The 17936-nt window shown below is 41.8% G+C and overlaps 3 protein-coding genes across 3 annotated transcripts in view; 1 reads left to right on the top strand and 2 right to left on the bottom strand.

Moving 5' to 3' along the window:
• Positions 1–1006: 1006 nt before the first annotated feature.
• On the top strand, positions 1007–4181 carry thoc7 (THO complex 7). Its single transcript, XM_086198687.1, has 8 exons — positions 1007–1130; positions 1354–1474; positions 1559–1686; positions 1888–1974; positions 2561–2618; positions 2714–2780; positions 2884–2953; positions 4019–4181. The coding sequence occupies exons 1-8, from the start codon at positions 1112–1114 to the stop codon at positions 4078–4080; spliced, it is 612 nt and encodes a 203-aa protein (XP_086054813.1). The 5' UTR covers positions 1007–1111; the 3' UTR covers positions 4081–4181.
• On the bottom strand, positions 1975–11067 carry LOC147267697 (interferon-induced GTP-binding protein Mx-like). Its single transcript, XM_086198684.1, has 12 exons — positions 10705–11067; positions 8979–9116; positions 8740–8894; positions 6986–7124; positions 6709–6907; positions 6546–6624; positions 6324–6446; positions 6103–6244; positions 5868–6026; positions 5411–5487; positions 5102–5320; positions 1975–4480 (listed from the first exon to the last, which is right to left on the bottom strand). Exons 1-12 carry the CDS (start codon positions 10889–10891, stop codon positions 4256–4258), a joined length of 1842 nt encoding a protein of 613 aa, XP_086054810.1. The 5' UTR covers positions 10892–11067; the 3' UTR covers positions 1975–4255.
• A 1743-nt stretch (positions 11068–12810) lies between these two features.
• Positions 12811–17936, bottom strand: part of synpra (synaptoporin a) — a 29163-nt gene continuing 24037 nt past the window's right edge. Inside the window, exons 3-6 of the mRNA XM_086198686.1 lie at positions 17386–17510; positions 14538–14736; positions 14202–14393; positions 12811–14130 (exon numbers count right to left, since the gene is read on the bottom strand). Of these exons, the coding sequence (XP_086054812.1) occupies positions 13879–14130; positions 14202–14393; positions 14538–14736; positions 17386–17510 (768 nt within the window). The 3' untranslated portion in view covers positions 12811–13878. The remainder of the gene's footprint in view (positions 14131–14201; positions 14394–14537; positions 14737–17385; positions 17511–17936) is intronic.

Below are 17936 nucleotides of genomic sequence, written 5' to 3' on the forward strand. Positions count from 1 at the left end.
CACCAGTCCATCACAGGACCAACACATAGAGACAGACAACCATTCACACTCACAGTCACACCTACGGTCAATTTAGAGTATCAATCAGCCTCGTACCCTCTTGATGTCTTTGGACTGTGGGAGGAAGCTGGAGTACCGGAGAGAACCCACACAGGTACAGGGAGAACATGCAGACTCCACACAGAAAGATCCTGTGCTGGAGCCGGGGCTTGAACCCGAAACCTTCTTGCTGTGAAGCAATAGTGCTAACTACTGCACCACCAAGCCGCCATGAATGAAACATTTAACATAATTTGTTTTTAAAAAGTCAAGTACCATGAAATAAATATAACTACTGTGCATGCTTCTATGAAAATTAGACCTAAATATGTTTCAGCTAAACAGTGCAGGCACACCTCCAAACCCAGGAAATCGTGTGATTCATATCCAATTGATGTGAAAAAACCCTCTTTGGTTATTACCACAACTGTACAAGAACCCCCAGAGCTCCCCTGTGTGTGAGGTGAACACAAGTGGATTAATATTGATATTTTACTTGATTAAAGTCTCATAGGGGAAACCCTGACAATTGTCATGTCTTAAAATTTGTCTTTCTATGCCCTCCAACAGATAAAAATAACTTCCTCAGCTTCAAATTTTTTATTATAATTCTTTTGTTTTATTAAAAAATGTTTTTGTCCTTAAAACTTTTGTCTTTAAAGTGAGAATCACTCAGGTTTGTAGTTTAAAGCAGACTGTGTCAGTTCTCTGTTGAGTCAATCTTTAGCTTGTCTTTAATTCAGAATTATCTCCTACAAACCACATTCAGTCTAAAATTTAGTTTTTTCATAATATGAGACTCATCAAAACTTTTAAACTGTTTAATAATGATGCAATTGCAGTGCGTATAGCAAAATAGTATTATTCCACTTGAGTTTTGTGCTGGCTAAATTGCAATGATCTGCCATTCAGCTTTTATTCCTGCTCTTTGATGTTGTATCGTCAATGTTTGTAAATAAAGTTTTTTCAAGTGTATCACGTGCTCGCTTCTCTAGCCAATCCCAAGCGTTTATACTGAGACGCCTGCGCTGTTCAATAAAGTTTATTAGATTCATACTTCCACGGCTCTGATATGGGAGCTGTTACGGATGGTAAATAACTTCAAGTTTAACCAATTTATTGAATCTCTTGTGTAATCTATGTGCGGAAGTATGTACCTAAACAAGAAAAATGTTAATTTCTTATCCGTAGTTTATATGAGCAACATGTAAGACCGGAGACGTCCCATTAGCTCAGCTAGCTAAGTACTGGCTAGCTTAGCGGCTCTTTATTTACCTGCCGGCTGTTTAACTTACGGTGTGGGTTCTGTTCTAGATGAAGTTATTCGGAAGCGTCTTCTCATCGACGGGGATGGAGCTGGGGATGACCGGAGAATCAATTTGCTGTTGAAGACTTTCATCAAATGGTGCAACTCGCCTGGGACCCCGGAGGAAGGGTGAGTGGGCTCCGCGGGTCACGTTCTTGGGCTCTTTTCCATGAATCTGCTTTGACTCATCCAGCGTCTCCTATTTCTAATCAGATTCACACAGTACCAGCGGATGTTGGGTTCACTGGCCCAATGTGAATTCTCCATGGGGAAGACCTTGATGGTGTATGACATGAATCTTCGGGAAATGGAAAACTATGAAAAAATCTACTCTAACATAGGTAGAGGAAGCCTGATATTTTTCCAGACTGTGATACTGCACATTTCCATCCCACACCCCACAGTACAAACACTGTTGGTGACCGCTCCTTCATGTTCTTTGGCAATCACGGACAGTTCCTATTCATGTTGTTCGTGTATTTTGTTCTTCTTGTCTGTAAGTTGAAGCCCAGGAGTGAAATAATGTCTATTTTCTCCCCCAGAACAAAATATTACATCTGCACATGAAAAGATAGCAGAATGCAAAAAAGAAATTCAGAGAGCAAAGAGAATACGAAAGAACAGACAAGGTAAGAATATTTTAATTTTTTTTGTTGTAACAGCCTGAATGCATTTGGTATGTTTACCAAAGTGTGTTTGCTGGGGCGACTTAATTGATCATGTATAAAAAGGACATTTTTGCAGCACCACAATGTTTAATATAACATTGTATTTGGACAAATATTAAATGATTATGATTACTGTGAAAAGGCATTTTAAAACTGCAGTAGACCATAATGCAATTTTGGATTAAACTGTGATTGTGAGACCCTTGAGTCAAATTACCATTTTAAATTGAAATATTGTGGTACAGCACATCCAGTCTACACGCATACTCTACACAACTTTTTTTTGTACAGAACTCCATGAATACTACACCATGAATATTTTCAATGATATTAATGGTGTAAAAAAATCAGCATTTCCTCAAATATTGCAAGTCACATTGCAGTTGTAATATCAGTGGAAACATTTTCACTAATATATAAAGGAGTAAAGCAAGGCTGTGTTCTAATTCTTCAGGACGAGTGAATGTTTGTCACGAGTGCTCACATTGTCAGAATTATGTAAACTAATCTATGTACATGCCGTTTCTTTGTCCTCCTCCTCATGTAGAATACGATGCTCTGGCAAAGGTCATTCAGCAGCACCCGGATCGTCATGAAACACTGAAGTAAGCCATCCATTATTATTCTTATCATCCCAGTATTGGTGAGTTCTACAGCGCCTCGTCAGAGCGGCAATGATAATAACATCATGCTCTTACAGACAATTGGAGGCGCTTGACAAAGAACTCCAGCAGCTCTCTCACATTAAGGAGAACGTGGATGCAAAGGTAAAGCCAAAAAGAATATTGTTTTATTCGTCGATTCGAACCCCTTTACATTTTCAGATTTGAAGAAATGATGATTAAATGTGTTCTTCCTGGTGTCTTTCAGTTGGAGTTGAGGAAGAAGCAGTTCCATGTGCTACTGAGCACCATACAGGAACTTCAGCAGACACTTGAGAGTGAGTAGATCAGGATGTCGTTGGATGCTGTACTTGCATGGTGTGAATCTTCAGACATCCCATGTCACATTCCTTACATGTACGTCTTTTGACATCAAAGTGCTTTGGCACAATTTGTCCCCCTAAGTACACAAAAAGGCCGCTGATGTCTCATGAGTTGGACCGGTTGTGTTCAGCGCTACACTCATGTTTAAGTCGAACGCAACAGACGAGCAGTGTTTCCGGTTGTAGCGTCAGATTTGTTCCTCTCACTCACCACCAGGGAAGACTGACACTGTAAATTACTGCGTGTTTAATGCTCAACCTTCGTCTCTCAATTCCCCTCCTCATCCTCTGGCTGGCTCGTTCCTCAAACGAGAACTGGGCTTTGGAAGGTCTTTTGTAAAGATAAATAGCGATGTGGAAACAATGTGACTTGATTAACCAACGTTAGCCTAATGCCATGATTGATGCAAGCTCTATTAACATCTTTCTGACAAGTTGACCAGCACGTGTGATATGGTAACTAAAAGGTAGTTAATATAAACAAGATACAGATAACCGTCATTAAGGAGCAGGAGCAGCCAATAGAATGATCTGCATTTTTAGAGCAGTGTTTACATATTGGAAATTAAAAAGGATACAACATTAAAAAAGGTGTCCATACTAGCTACTAGCATCCACAGTGTTAAAATCATAAGAGTCCTGTCTCCTCACCCCACCACAGCTGTTAAACAGTCACAACTAACTGAGCGCAGGAATCTATTAATCTGATCAAGATCAGGAGTTTTCCAAGTAGGATGCTCCTACAGCTTCAAAGAAGGCTCAGTGAAGGCAAATAATATTACATTAGTTGTCAGAAGGACATCCGGTTGAGTGGTCTAAGTACACATGAAGAAACGGTGCAGAGATATTCCTGAAATGAAGTGAACTGATGGGGACAGTGGGCCCAGTCTGTAATACTAACGAACAAACATTACATGAAGTAAACCTCAACTCATGCACTGCGTGCCAGGTGGTACTAAAGGTCTTTCTTTAAAACATGTTTGTATTTTTTCATCACTTATCATTTGAATCTCTTCCTAGATGATGAAAAATCAGACAACGATGACAACAGCCAGGAGAGTCCAGCAGAGAACGGCGAATAACCACATACGGAGTTAATGTCAACGCCTTTTAACATGATTCTGATTTTGTCAAAGGTTACTTTTTGTATGTATTTTTGAATAAAGGTGACATTTGTCCATAAGTGTCTTCTCAATTATTTAAAAAGTGTCGGAAAGTTGATCACAGCAACAGCAAGCAGCAATAACACCTTGACCTTTAGTATCCCATCAGGTATGTGCGGGCCTTCATGAGCCGACTGAGGCGATTCAGCAAGGAGGCCCTTTTCAGGCCGATGTCATACTCCTCCCTCAGCAAGACATCCACGTTCTCCTTGTCCTGAAGCATCTTTAACATTTCCCTTTGCAGTTGGAGTGCAGACTGCTGCAACATCTGGTAGCGAATCACCATTGGGATCTGGTCAGCCAGACGCTGGCTAGCAATCTGAAGGTGGAAAAGAAGAAGAGAGAACATTCTGACAAAAGTTGATTTACTGCGGCACAGTGGTGCAGTGGTTTGCACTGCTGCCTCACAGCAAGAAGGTTTCAAGTCCCAGTTCCGGGTTCAAGTCCCAGTTCAGGCACAGGATCTTTCTGTGTGGAGTCTGCATCTTCTCCCTGTACCTGTGTGGGTTCTCTCTGGTACTCCAGCTTCCTCCCACAGTCCAAAGACATCAAGAGAGGACGAGGCTAATTGATACTCTAAATTGACTGTAGGTGTGACTGAGTGTGAATGGTTGTCTGTCTCTATGTGTTGGTCCTGAACCCGTAACCTTCTTGCTGTGAGGCGACAGTGCTAACCACCGCCAGTCCAAAAACCTTGTACAAATAAATTAGAAGAAAGCCTAGAATGGCAGTAGAAGTAGGCTTCATTAAACTTTGCTTTTTTAAATTTTCGTAAATAAAAAAAAAATTAGGAGCTTAACATAATCAGGAACCTGCCATCTGTAGCAAGTGCAGTGAAGCACCAGCGTTGGACTCAGCTACGGAAGGTGGACTGAGTATTGAGGTCAAGCCACTAACAGGGTTGTCTTTCTGTGAATCATTTTTTGAAGTGAAGACTTACTCTGTAATAGGACTCGATGTGTAACTTCAGCTGCTGTAATGTGGCAAAATAGTCGATGCCACACAGTTTGCGATGGCCATTTTCGCCTTCGATGCTCTCACTATAAAAGCGGCTGTAGGTCCTGTCCTGAGAGTAAACCATCAGCTCCATCTTGAACTGGGTTCTGAGCATGGACTCTGCCGTCAACTCTTGCTCGAGCTTAATGGCTTCAATTTTTGCCTAAAAAATTCAATTCTGGTTAGTCAGATGAAAAATGACTCCTGAAAAGCACAAAAGGAAGTTATCGATAAACAAACTGAAGATGATTACCTTGGCTGTTTTCAAGAGGTTGGGATATCCAGTGAAGCTACTCTGGGCCAGTTGAATGAACAATTTCTTAACAGCATCTAGAGGAGATGGGAACACCAAAACCCACAGAAACTTGACTTCCATCCAGGAACACGAGTCAAAAATTAGTAGTGCACGTCTACTTATCCAGAGAAATAGAAATAACAAAGAACTAGAAATACTGCTTTGTATGCCCCTGCAATGAGAGCCTTTCACAGCGATCTTGACCTTTGAGTCCGAACATCATTCTAGTTCATTCTCAAGTCCCTCTGGACATTTGTGTCAAATTTGAAGACATTCTTTCAAGGTGTTCTAGAGATATGAGGTTAACGAACGCGACGGAAGGATGGACCATGACAGACAGACAACCCTAAAACATAACATAGCATTATACAATTTAACGTACATAAATACACTCATGAGGCTAATCAGTCAATACCTCCTATATCCTTGAGTTTCCTGACAGCTGGCTCTTCCAGCTGTTTGATCTGCTCCTTGATAATAAGCTCAAAGGTCTTGTAGTTGACAAAACCTGGCAGTTCTCTCCCACGGTACTTATTTTCATGGTCCTCCACCTCTTTGCCAATCTTTCTGTTAACTGAAAAACAGAAATTAAGTTCCCAGTCTTTTGAAGGGACAGCTTTAAACTAGACAAAATTAAATGCCACACTCACAGTTTTCTCCTGATCGTTCCAAGTAGTTGTTCCAGTTCCCAAACTCTCTTCTGAGCGTAGAAAAGATGTTGAGGTTGTCCGCACACTTGAGCTCCTCTCCTGTAGTCAGACTGATGGCATCCTGGGTGAATGCTGTTACTTTCTGGTGCACAAGAGAAAGAGAAACTCTGCTTGCATGTTTGTGCAGCCAGGTAAATATCATGTGAAGTAAAGGAACTCACATCAATGAGGAAGACAAGTCTCTCCGGTGCTTCAGACGGAGGTCCGGTGCCATATTTCTCCAATTCTGTCTGAATCTGTGTTAGTTTTTCCTCTATCTGCTCTTCCAGGTGAGGCAGAGTTCTCTGCAAGTCATACAGGAGTTAGAGCTCTAACACCTAAGACGGAGTGCTCAAGTTGAGCTCATTTATACAATAAATTGCAAGATGGCAAGAGGAACATACCTCAATATGCTGCACCAGCTCAAGGGTGAGTTTCTCAGCCAGTTTAGGGATTGTGGCATGCCCTTCACTGTAAAGAGCACTGGAGCAAAAGTAAAAGACTAGTTAGGGTATGCGATACAACCTGTCCACAATGTATAAACAGTAAAAGAAAGAAGGAACTTACCGGAAATGCTGGTGATTGCTGAAGAAAAGTCTCTCTCTTTCGATTGCCTCGATAAGAGAGACATTGTCTATGATCTCCTGCTGACCCCTGCACTTGACGACCATGTAGCCCTTCTTCAGTGGGATGACCTCATTATGGACAATGTCAAGCACCATCTCTTCTGTGCCTTTGTCCACCCGGTCCGGCTTGGTCAAAATACCTGACAGACAACAGAGAAGATTCCATGAGAGTCTAGGAATAAATTTGTGTTGAAACATTCAGAGTAAGCTCTATTTACCCAGTGTCCTCTCTCCTTCAGGGTCCACCTGCTGTGCCATCTTTAATGCCTCTGTGGTTGCTATGTCAATGGTGCAAGGAACAACCACCAAGCTGATGGTTTCTTGTTTTGTAATGAACTGCCGGATTAGCATCTTTATCTGAAAGTATAAGTAAATGAAGTTTGTCAAACAATCAAATTTTAACTATTGAACTTGAGTCTGCCATGCTGGGGTTTTTATGAATTTTACTCTGAAGGTCTTATTCATGGAAAAGGTCAGGTTGAACCCTATTTTGGGGATTTCATGTAAAGCAGATCTTGAGTTCAGCAAAATTCCTGTTTTCCAATGAATAATGAATATCTATCTATATCTATATCTATCTATATATACACACACATATATATATATATATATATATATATATATATATATATACACACACGTGTGTATACACACACACTCACTGGCCACTTTATTAGGTACACCTTGCTAGTACCAGATTGGACCCCTTTTTGCCTTCAGAACTGCCTTAATACTTCGTGGCATAGATTCAACAAGCTCCTGGAAACATTCCTCAGAGTTCGGCCATATTGACATGATAGCATCACGCAGTTGCTGCAGATTTGTCGGCTGCACCATCATGCGAATCTCCCGTTCCACCACATCCCAAAGGTGCTCTACTGGATTGAGATCTGGTGACTGTGGAGGCCATTTGAGTACAGTGAACTCATCGTCATGTTCAAGAAACCAGTCTGAGATGATTGGAGCTTTATGACATGGTGTGTTATCCTATTGGAAGTAGCCATCAGAAGATGGGTACACTGTGGTCATAAAGGGATGAACATGGTCGGCAACAATACTCAGGTAGGCTGTGGCGTTGCAACGATGCTCAATTGGTACTAAGGGGCCCAAAGTGTGCCAAGAAAATATCCCCCACACCATTACACCACCACCAGCCTGAACCATTGATACAAGGCAGGATGGATCCACGCTTTCATGTTGTTGACATCAAATTCTGACCCTACAATCCGAATGTCGCAGCAGAAATCGAGACTCATCACACCAGGCAACGTTTTTCCAATCCTCTGTTGTCCAATTTTGGTGAGCCTGTGCGAATTGTAGCCTCAGTTTTCTGTTCTTAGCTGACAGGAGTGGCACCCGGCGTGGTCTTCTGCTGCTGTAGCCCCTCTGCCACAAGGTTTGACGTGTTGTGCGTTCAGAGATGTTCTTCTGCATACCTTGGTTGTAACAAGTGATTATTTGAGTTACTGTTGCCTTTCTATCAGCTCAAACCAGTCTGGCCATTCTCCTCTGACCTCTGGCATCAACAAGGCATTGTCGCCCACAGAACTGCCGCTCACTGGATATTTTCTCTTCTTCGGACCATTCTCTGTAAACCCTAGAGATGGTTGTGTGTGAAAATCCCAGTAGATCAGCAGTTTCTGAAACACTCAGACCAGCCCGTCTGGCACCAACAACCATGCCACGTTCAAAGTTCACTTAAATCACATTTCTTCCCCATTCTGATGCTCAATTTGAACTGCAGCAGATCGTCTTGACCATGTCTACATGCCTAAATGCATTGAGTTGCTGCCATGTGATTGGCTGATTAGTAATTTGCGTTAACGAGCAGTTGGACAGGTGTGCCTAATAAAGTATATATATATATTTGAATGAGCGCAAGAGAGAGAAAGACAGAGGAAATAGTCCCAATGGAAAACAGCTGATGTGTGTTGGGCATTTCTGGAGTGGTGTGGACAGTCATCAGCTAAACCTGTTCTTCGATGTTCTGTGGTTGTCCTTCCACAGCCACCCTTGTGATGCCAGGCAGGTCAATGAGTGTCAGGTCTGGAACATCAGGGGAGGCGATGTCCAGACTGATGAGGTCATCACTGATGCCTAAACCATCCCCGGCCATTTCATCTTGAGCTGTCGACGAGATATGACGATTATAAAAGGTTCAAGTGTTGAGAGGAAAACATTGGGTTGGCTTCTCTCAGTGACATTCTGCACCTTTGCGAATCTTTTTTTCCACATCATCAGGGTGTTCGATCTCCTCTTCAGTGTCGTTGTAGCTTATCTTTCCACTCCAATTCTCTCCTTCTTTCAGTCTCTTCATCTTCAGTTCGAGTGGACATCTTGTCACAATGCCTGTGTAAATACATAACAGCTGAAGAAGAGATGATATGCAGTCTATCATTTTATTTTCATAATTTCCTTGCTGATGTTTTTGAATTTTTTTTTTTTTAAGTTCCGGCACATTTTACAAGTTCAATTCTAGGAACTTTATCTGTATTGATAAATGGAAGCCAAGATTTCCTCAAGAGTTTCCAGAACTGACACGGGAGGAACGTGCTGGCTGAGACAATAATAACGATTGAATGTCTTCCATTCATTTATTATTTCATCACACTTGAAAACTAGAAAGATACTCGGAACACGGAAGATTACTGAAGCTAAAAAAAAAGTGAAAGTTTCCTGTACTGCAACGTAAGAATGTTACACATGAATGACGCATGAAACAAGGTAAATTTAATACAGTGGATATTTCAATGTGCAGTAGCTTTGATGTTGATGATGTGAGGACAGATCATCAAAATCATCTCCTGGTGTGTACGTGTATCCCTATGGAATAATGCAGCCTTTTCATCAATCACATCCTCAGCAAATGGACATGCCAGCTCAACAAAAAAGTACATTTTATATGATATGCTGAACATTCTAAATAAATCCATCCATTGTCTTCCACTTATTCCTGTTAAGGGTCGCAGGGGGGCTGGAGCCTATCCCAGCAGCCTTCAGGCAAGAGGCAGGGTTCACCCTGGACAGGTCACTGGTCATCACAGGACCAACACATAAAGACAGACAACCATTCACACTCACAGTCACACCTACAATCAATTTAGAGTATCAATCAGCCCCGTCCCCTCTTGATGTCTTTGGACTGTGGGAGGAAGCTGGAGTACCAGAGAGAACCCACACAGGAACAGGGAGAACATGCAGACTCCACACAGAAAGATCCTGTACTTGAGCCAGGACTCGAACCTGGAACCTTCTTGCTGTGAGGCGACAGTGCGAACCACTGCACCACCGTGCAGCCTTCTAAATAAATAAACCAGGATTTTTACTCAAATCTAAGTTAAAACTCTGCTAAAAACGCCTGTGATACAGACTGAATAACTGAGCAAATGAACCCCGATTAGTTTCCTCGCTTTCTGTGACAAGTGGGAATTACCTGTTTTGTCAGGTGTGCATTGACTCCCTCTGACATGAAAAATCCACTTTCCCTTATTTCATGATTATCAGACTTAGTTGTTTTTTTGTTTATTTTTTTGGCTATGGCCCCTACTAATTCATACACAAACAATTTGATTAATACAAGATAAACACATTATTTTTTCCATTTTAAAAAAAAAACAGATGTGATTTCTATATCTCATCAACCATCTTCCTGCATAACCTCTCCCTGCCTCTCTGGGGCGGCTTGGGCCTGTTGTAGTAAGTCACAACAATGGAAAAATTCTACGAAAGATAGTGTCAGCTGGCATATATTTGTGATTATAGCTCAAGGAGTTAATCGCCTGTAATGGTTTACAACCTTCCTTGAGTACCAGGGCCTGATTTATGCCAATTTATGATGTAACCCCCCCGCCACACGACCCTGAACGGATAAGCGGTACAGAAGATGGATGGATGGATGGATATGGACAAGAAAGACAGAAAGACTGAGGTAAATTACCGGTTCCTCTTGGTAGAGCCACCCCTGACAGCGCCTCCAACACGGAGCTCTTCCCCGAGCTCTGGTCTCCAATAACGGCGATAGCAGGCAGCGCCAGGTCCTTCTCTACACCCAGAGAGCGGAGGGAGTCAATAAGGTCGATGCAGGGACGCACCTTCTCCTCAAACTGCTGGTTCAGGGTGTTCATCTTGATGACAGCTCGTATCCCGAACTGGGACAAATGTTCAACAAAGTCTCGCAGGCGGGAATAAAATAATATTTCTAGCTGGCGAGCGGATGGAAGTGAGAGGAGAGCTGAGCTGCAGCGAGCTGAGGAAACTGAAACTTAACTTTAGGTTTCGTTTATCTTGCGGTTACAGTGAAAAGGCTCGAGGAAACGAGGATGAGAACTGAACAGGAGCTGGGTTGGGCGTCCTGTCGTCACATTTAGGTAACTTTAAATAAGGAAGTAAAGTCAGTTTTACTTTGATAAAAGCAAATCCCAATACAAGTCATCTAATGACACTCTACAAGTAGAGTATGAACGATTGAATAATGTGCATTTTGCAGTTGTTGACAGTTGTAGTTATAAGGAAGAAGAGGGATAGAGAGACAGACAGACGGGGACAAAGATGCAGCAAATACTCAAGGCGAGAGAAAGACTGAGAGACAGGAGACTGGGAGACTAACACGCACTAAAACGGAAAAAATGGCAACAGTGATGAAGTAGCTAAAAATAATAACATTCCCCAACTGCCATATTGACAAAATTGAGCAGAAAATGAGCATTAAACGTAAGTAATATAATGCTATTAGTGAGATTAAAAAAAAAAAAAACAATGCTGGTGATTATTATTATTAGTAGTAGTAGTATTAAATAATTGATAATGCTGATGATTAATAATAATAAGAAGAATGTTTTTCCTGAAATACTGACATGAATACCACGACTAATAATACTGATACTAAGCGGTCAGCCTGAGCCTCTGCATAAGTACAGTACAGTCTAATTTTGATGTCAATCAGATGGTTTTTGTCAAGACCAGTAGGTGGTGCTTTGGGTCAGTATTTTCCTATAGATGTCTTCAGGGTGGGACCCCGGGATGTTTGTAACAGATCATATAATATAGGGAGGAGTTACATTAATGACGTTTTTCATGGCAGAAGATCTAAACTCTGCCACGTTCACATAGTGGGGTGAAAACTCTGAAGCTTGACAAATTATCACCACCCAGGGGCCCTGGGTGGTGATAATTTGTCAGGGGCCAGGGGTGTACTATTGACTGTTAAATTTGAAAAGAATCTGATCAAGTCCCAAGGAGGAGAAATGGCCAAAATGTGCATGAGGCCCCCAGTGCAACACGAGACTGTGCTCTGTATTTAGGCAGAAGGGCCTTGGGCCCACGGCCACAGGTCAGTGCAATGTCGAACCGAACCGGGTGAGAAGTACTGTTCTTATATTACTTGCGCACTGTAACGCTGGTTTAAATTAGTGTCAACTCAGATTAGTTGAGTCGTGGTTTAGACAAAGCAGGAAGACAATGATGAGTACCTTAATGTCAAAGTTCCCCACAATAAGTGAGTGATTCACCAGTCAGTAATGACATTTCCTTGTGAGTATCCGGGTCTCAAGGCAGCACATTTGACTCGTGTCAACAAGTTAACATGTAAAGAACTTCTTCTTCTCCTCCCATTGCTTCTAAACAAGGACATGCAACAACAAAGGCTCTCAATCATTAGTAGTTTATTGACAAATGTATTCTTCTTTATTAGCATGAATGCCTTTAGAATATCACACACCATCATGAGCTAATTGTACGGACCTGTACACATTATCATGGACGTCACAATTATTATACATACATGGATGTTCAATCCACTTTAACACACTGATGCAAGTCACACACTGAGGAGGTCAACAAACAGGGTTGCACAAGTCATATTTATATAAAACGAACAGCAGCCATGTATTATCCTTTGATTATCACTACACATGAATGCATCTTCTCTGATTGTATGAACCTGGAATGTGAGTTTAAAGTGAGGAAACCCTCAGTAATATAATATGTATAGACATGAGCTTCCTCTGTACTCTGTAGTACTGCTGTGTTGTTTTTGTTGTTGTTGTTGTTTTTTTTGCTGGGCTTTAGCAATGTCCATGGACATGTTGGCAGTTTTTATGGAGGTATACCTTGTTTCTTAGCTGTAAATCGCTGCAAACGCAGTCACTTGTAAACAATTAGGGAAACAATCTTCCTCTACTGTACATTATGAAATAAAAGGAAATAAATCATACAATTGTGTACTTTCAACCATGGAGCCAAACAACACCTTATAAAACATTTTTGACACAAAATATGTAGTGCAGTGCACATTACTGCGTGAATTATTGCTTCAGGTTTATCCTTTGGGATTTTCTTCAAAATCAGTGTGATGAATAAGTAGGACTGTATTGTAGTCTTAGTAATGAACATATCAGAGAAATGTCATTAATGAATATCCTGAATCTGTACAGGCTATGGCATAGAAATACCCGTTTTCTCTTCCTGTTTGATTAAAATAGATGTTTATTCATATGCCAGGGCAATGTCAGTTTTGTAAACCATCAAACATATATATATATATATACACACATACATATGTGTGTGTATATGTATGTATGTATATATACATATATTTTTATATACATACATATATACACACACATATATGTGTGTGTATATATATATATATATATATATGTTTTAAATTATTTCACATATACACACATCATGCACATAGTCAACAGTATTTTTGAAACTTGAGGAATCATATAAACATTGAGCACTTTTCCTTCCACAAATCCAAACCAGTTTAAAAAGATATCCAGTGAAAACAGAGAAAGTCGAACACCGAGCACAACACTAATATGTTCCAGAAGACAAGAAGTACAACATTCAGCATTCAACACCCCTAAAAGAGAAGGAATAAAAGACTATATGCAATAATTTTGTACAATACTCAACAACACTTGTAGTATGTACAATGGGTGCACTTTGTATCAACTTCCTTTGACACCATCTTTTACATGACCATCTTTCTCCTCTTCTTTTTTTCTTTGCACGGATTGATGACAAATCTACTTCCTTGCTCACACATGCCGATTGCCCTGTTTGAAATGCAGAATTGTGCCACTCTGGAAATGAAAAAGGCAAACTACATTTGATTGGAGTAGGAGGTAGGACCTCCGACCTGGCTGTACTCAGACGGCTGGCCAAGGTTACCCTGGGTGCTGTAGCTCCCTGACTGGTCAAAGCTCCCCTGGTTGTAGGGCTGCTGGTTGAAGGTGCCAGCCTGCTTCTCTGTAGCTCCACCTGCTAACCTCCCAGCACCCTTGTGCCAACCAGTCTCCTTGAAGACAAACCAGATGTTCCCAGCCCAAAGAACAAAATTGAGGAAGCCAAAGACCTGGAGGGAGGGAGATCGTGAGAGAGGTAGGCGTTCAACATCATTGATTTATTTCCCAGGTTATAACCTACCACTGAGGTGTTGAGTCCGGACCAGCGTGGTTCCTGCACAGAGCCACATTTGTTGGTTTGAACTTTGCAGGCAGAGATGAGGAGCTGCACCTCATCTGGATCAGTAGCTATTTTGACATCAGACAAAGCTTTGGCCCAAGCAGAAGAACTGACTAGCCACAAGAAGGAGAACACCACTGTCACAACAAAATCCTGAGAGAAGAGACACAAGTACAGACATTGGTGGCTGCAGGCAACATGAAGAAATCACACAGAAATTTTTGATGTCTGTCTTTGCTCAGAATGATGGTTATGCTACTGGTATTTGTCTTCTTTATTGACAATAAATATACTCACGATGAGCGGCCCGCGATTGTTTTCACGGTACTTGTTTTGAAAGAAGATGTAGACGATGGTGGCCACGAGGGAGTAGAGGAAGGCGAAGACTGCAATTGTGACGAAGAACTCTGCTGAGGATGAATAGTCTCCAATGAGGAATAGGCGCTCCCTCCTGATACCCTCACACACAGGTGCTTCAAAGGACACCTGGTGCAGCCTAACAAATAAAGAAGGAGTCACGGTGGTCAAACCCAAGCTCTGAAGTCCCAAAATGATGTTTGAAGCACTATTTAAAGAAGCAGTCCTGTCATGTGTTGCTGACTTTATTCTAATTGGAGCCTTTTGAGTCTTTTAATGCTCCCTGACTGGAAAAATCTTACATGTTGAGAAACCTAAATGACCCCGTGGTCAGTAAATGAATTTTGAGGTACCTCGTGTCACTCCTCATCAATACGGAGGCTGCAGCCCAGCCCCATGGTCAGCAACAATCAACAGCACATATTCATTCTGTCCAGAAATAAAGTTACCATCTAACAGTTGTTGTAACCAGGGGTGAAAGTGGCTTAAAAGTCTTGCCGGAACCGTACGCACGCGTGTAAAAAAAAAAAAAAAAAAAAAAAAAGCGCAACCGCCGACGAAGTTTTAAGGATTTTAATTGGTTTGGGGTGATTTTTATTCCAGTTTTCGGGTATCTATTCCCCACACAACTGCAGCCCCCATAGCCCCACCCTTCCCGCGCGACCCCCGGAAATGCTTTGAAAACTGCTTTTCACAGTAACTGCCCACTACAGTGCTAACAACAGGGAACAGGCAGACATGCATACATGAAAAAACAGATCATCAACATCTCTCAATGATTTCTTCTTCTTGTAGGCTCTCACTGGTAGACTCCACAGAGACAGTCTCTCCCTGGAACTCACTCTCATCAATGAGTGGCTCTGAGTCTGAATCTTCTGTGGGTCTAATTTTGCTAACTTTTTCTCTTGCTTCTTCAACTCTGTCACATTTTCGCTTAAACATGTCACTTATTTTACTTTGCATTGTGCCAAAGCAGGTAGTCAGCAGCCGAGTTCTTTGATTTTGCCCTCTGTTTTGTTTTCTTTCTCTTTTTTTCGTTCCGTGAAAACAGAACGCGTGTGGTTTTAACCAATCAAAACTAACAATGCTGGTAACTGGACCTACGTGACCGCCTGTCAGCCAACCAGAAACGCCTCGCATGCGGAGATGAGCTCATAGGCACGACTCCGTGTCCAGGCGGTTTCACACTGAAACCAAGCCTAGCAGCTTGTTAGCGTTGCGCGTGCTTGCGCCCCACCCCGCGCAGCGCGCCGTGTCAGCCGCGTTCAGAGTGGACCCTCCTTCAGACGTCCATCCATCCATCGTCATCTTCCGCTTATTCCTACACATTAAGGGTCAGCGCAGATGTGCCTGCAGTGGACAAACGTGAAACACACCATAATTCCATCCATCCATCCATCCATTCATTCATTCATTCATTCATTTTCTACCGCTTATCCTGCTAAGAGGCAGGGTTCACCCTGGACAGGTCGCCAGTCCATCGCAGGGCCAACACAGAGATACGAACAACCATTCACACTCACAGTCACACCTACAGTCACTTTAGAGTATCAGTTAGGCTGAGTATCAGTCAGCCTAGTCCCCAAAAGCATGTTTTTGGATGGTGGGAAGAAGCCAGAGTACCCGGAGAGAACCCACGCAGACACGGGGAGAACATGCAAACTACACACAGAAAGATCCCCAACCCGAGCCGGGACGCCAACCCCGTATCTTCTTGTGAGGCCACAGTGCTAACCACTGCACCACCGTGCAGCCTCCTTTGGACGTCGTTTTCTTTATTTAATATGGGATTTTGACAGCTCCCTTCTCCTCCTTTTTTTTTAAGGCAACTCCGTTCCGGCCGTGAATATTTTACCGGAACTGCGTTCCGGCCCGTTCCGCCTCACTTTCACCCCTGGTTGTAACTACTATCCCTGGAATGAACAGGGACAGTCATAGGCTGGGATTTAATTCATCATAAGCATTAATTGCATTTGTACTCAAAATGTAGCTGTAAAAAGTATTCAAAATAGTTAACTTTAGAAATCATTCCCCTTTAAACTGTTCATAGGTAATGATGAAAACAGCAGTCACAAATATCAGCCAAATATGACACTTTCTGTCTATGATCCAAATCCACGCATGGGGTCAGGGGGAAAGGCTGTGATTAACTTTTCCACCGCATTTAATGTTGAATTTGCTTGTTTAACTCGGCTTATGATAAAAAGAAATAAACAAGAAATCATCACAGTATTTTTTTAAAACCTCTTTAAGATGTGAAACAACAATGTTTAATGCTGATGATTAACATAAGTTAATCTACTGCAGATAGAAAGAAAGACGCTGAAAACATAAATCAGAATTTAATTACAAAAAGATGGAAAAGCCTCTCCCTGACATAAAAAGTCAGAAAGCGAAGCCTGGTGGTTATTTCTAACTTTCTGGTTCTTCCAAAACTATTCTTACACAGAAATTTGTTCCCACAAACTATTGGACTTTTTGGCCCTCAATTTAGCCTTACAGGCAGGCAGCAGATAAAGCCTGATGGCTATTTTAAAACATTGCTCCTGACATCTATTTTACAGCTAAAACAGGTTATTACCCAGCTTTGCAAAGGCTTTATTGGTGTTTTTACAAATATCCATCAGACTTAGGAACACATTTGCGCATAAGAACATTTCATGAATGTGGCCAAAAAAATACCATCAAAAAAACTGAGGGGGCATTTATTGTATTAGTGCCAGAATGAACACTCTCATCACTCTCATGGTCGATGATGCAGCTATGGGCTGAGTTGGAGTCCACCCACCTGAAAGGATAAGCAAAGTCAATGCCAATGCTCAGGTTGCTGCTGGCTTTCTCCATGCAGTCCACGCTAACCCGCAGCTGTCCACTGTAGCCTCCACATGTTGCAAATGCAAAAATGGCAAAGAGCTGCAAAGGAGAGAAGGGGGAAAAAAAAGACGCTTTTGACAGCAGAACAACACCTGATGTGAATTAGGTGATAAACCACTTGGTGCAATGTTTGAAAGCTTCACTCTCCAGACCAACATTTGCTTGCGCACTTTAAACAAAACTAAAAGCTTTTTTTTTTAAAAAAACAGAAGGCATCAAAGCACATCGCAGGAGAAATTAATTTGATAAAGTAAACACACTTCAGTAGGTTTTACAACCTGTCCTTCCTGGTCAAAAAAACAAACGCTTCCCTATTCTGTCACCCTCTCTGAGTTGATCAGCTCACCATTATGTTGCCGTACCTCTACAAACTCATAAAAACAGAACACATCGAATCAGTGGCTCAAGTGGTTCTCTTCAATAAAACAATACATGTTAACAATTATTCATTTGTACATTTTTCAG

This window comes from Aulostomus chinensis, chromosome 3, assembly GCF_037954235.1.
Source record: "Aulostomus chinensis isolate RoL2024-O1b breed Wild chromosome 3, RoL_Achi_v1.0, whole genome shotgun sequence".
Lineage (NCBI taxonomy): Eukaryota > Metazoa > Chordata > Actinopteri > Syngnathiformes > Aulostomidae > Aulostomus > Aulostomus chinensis.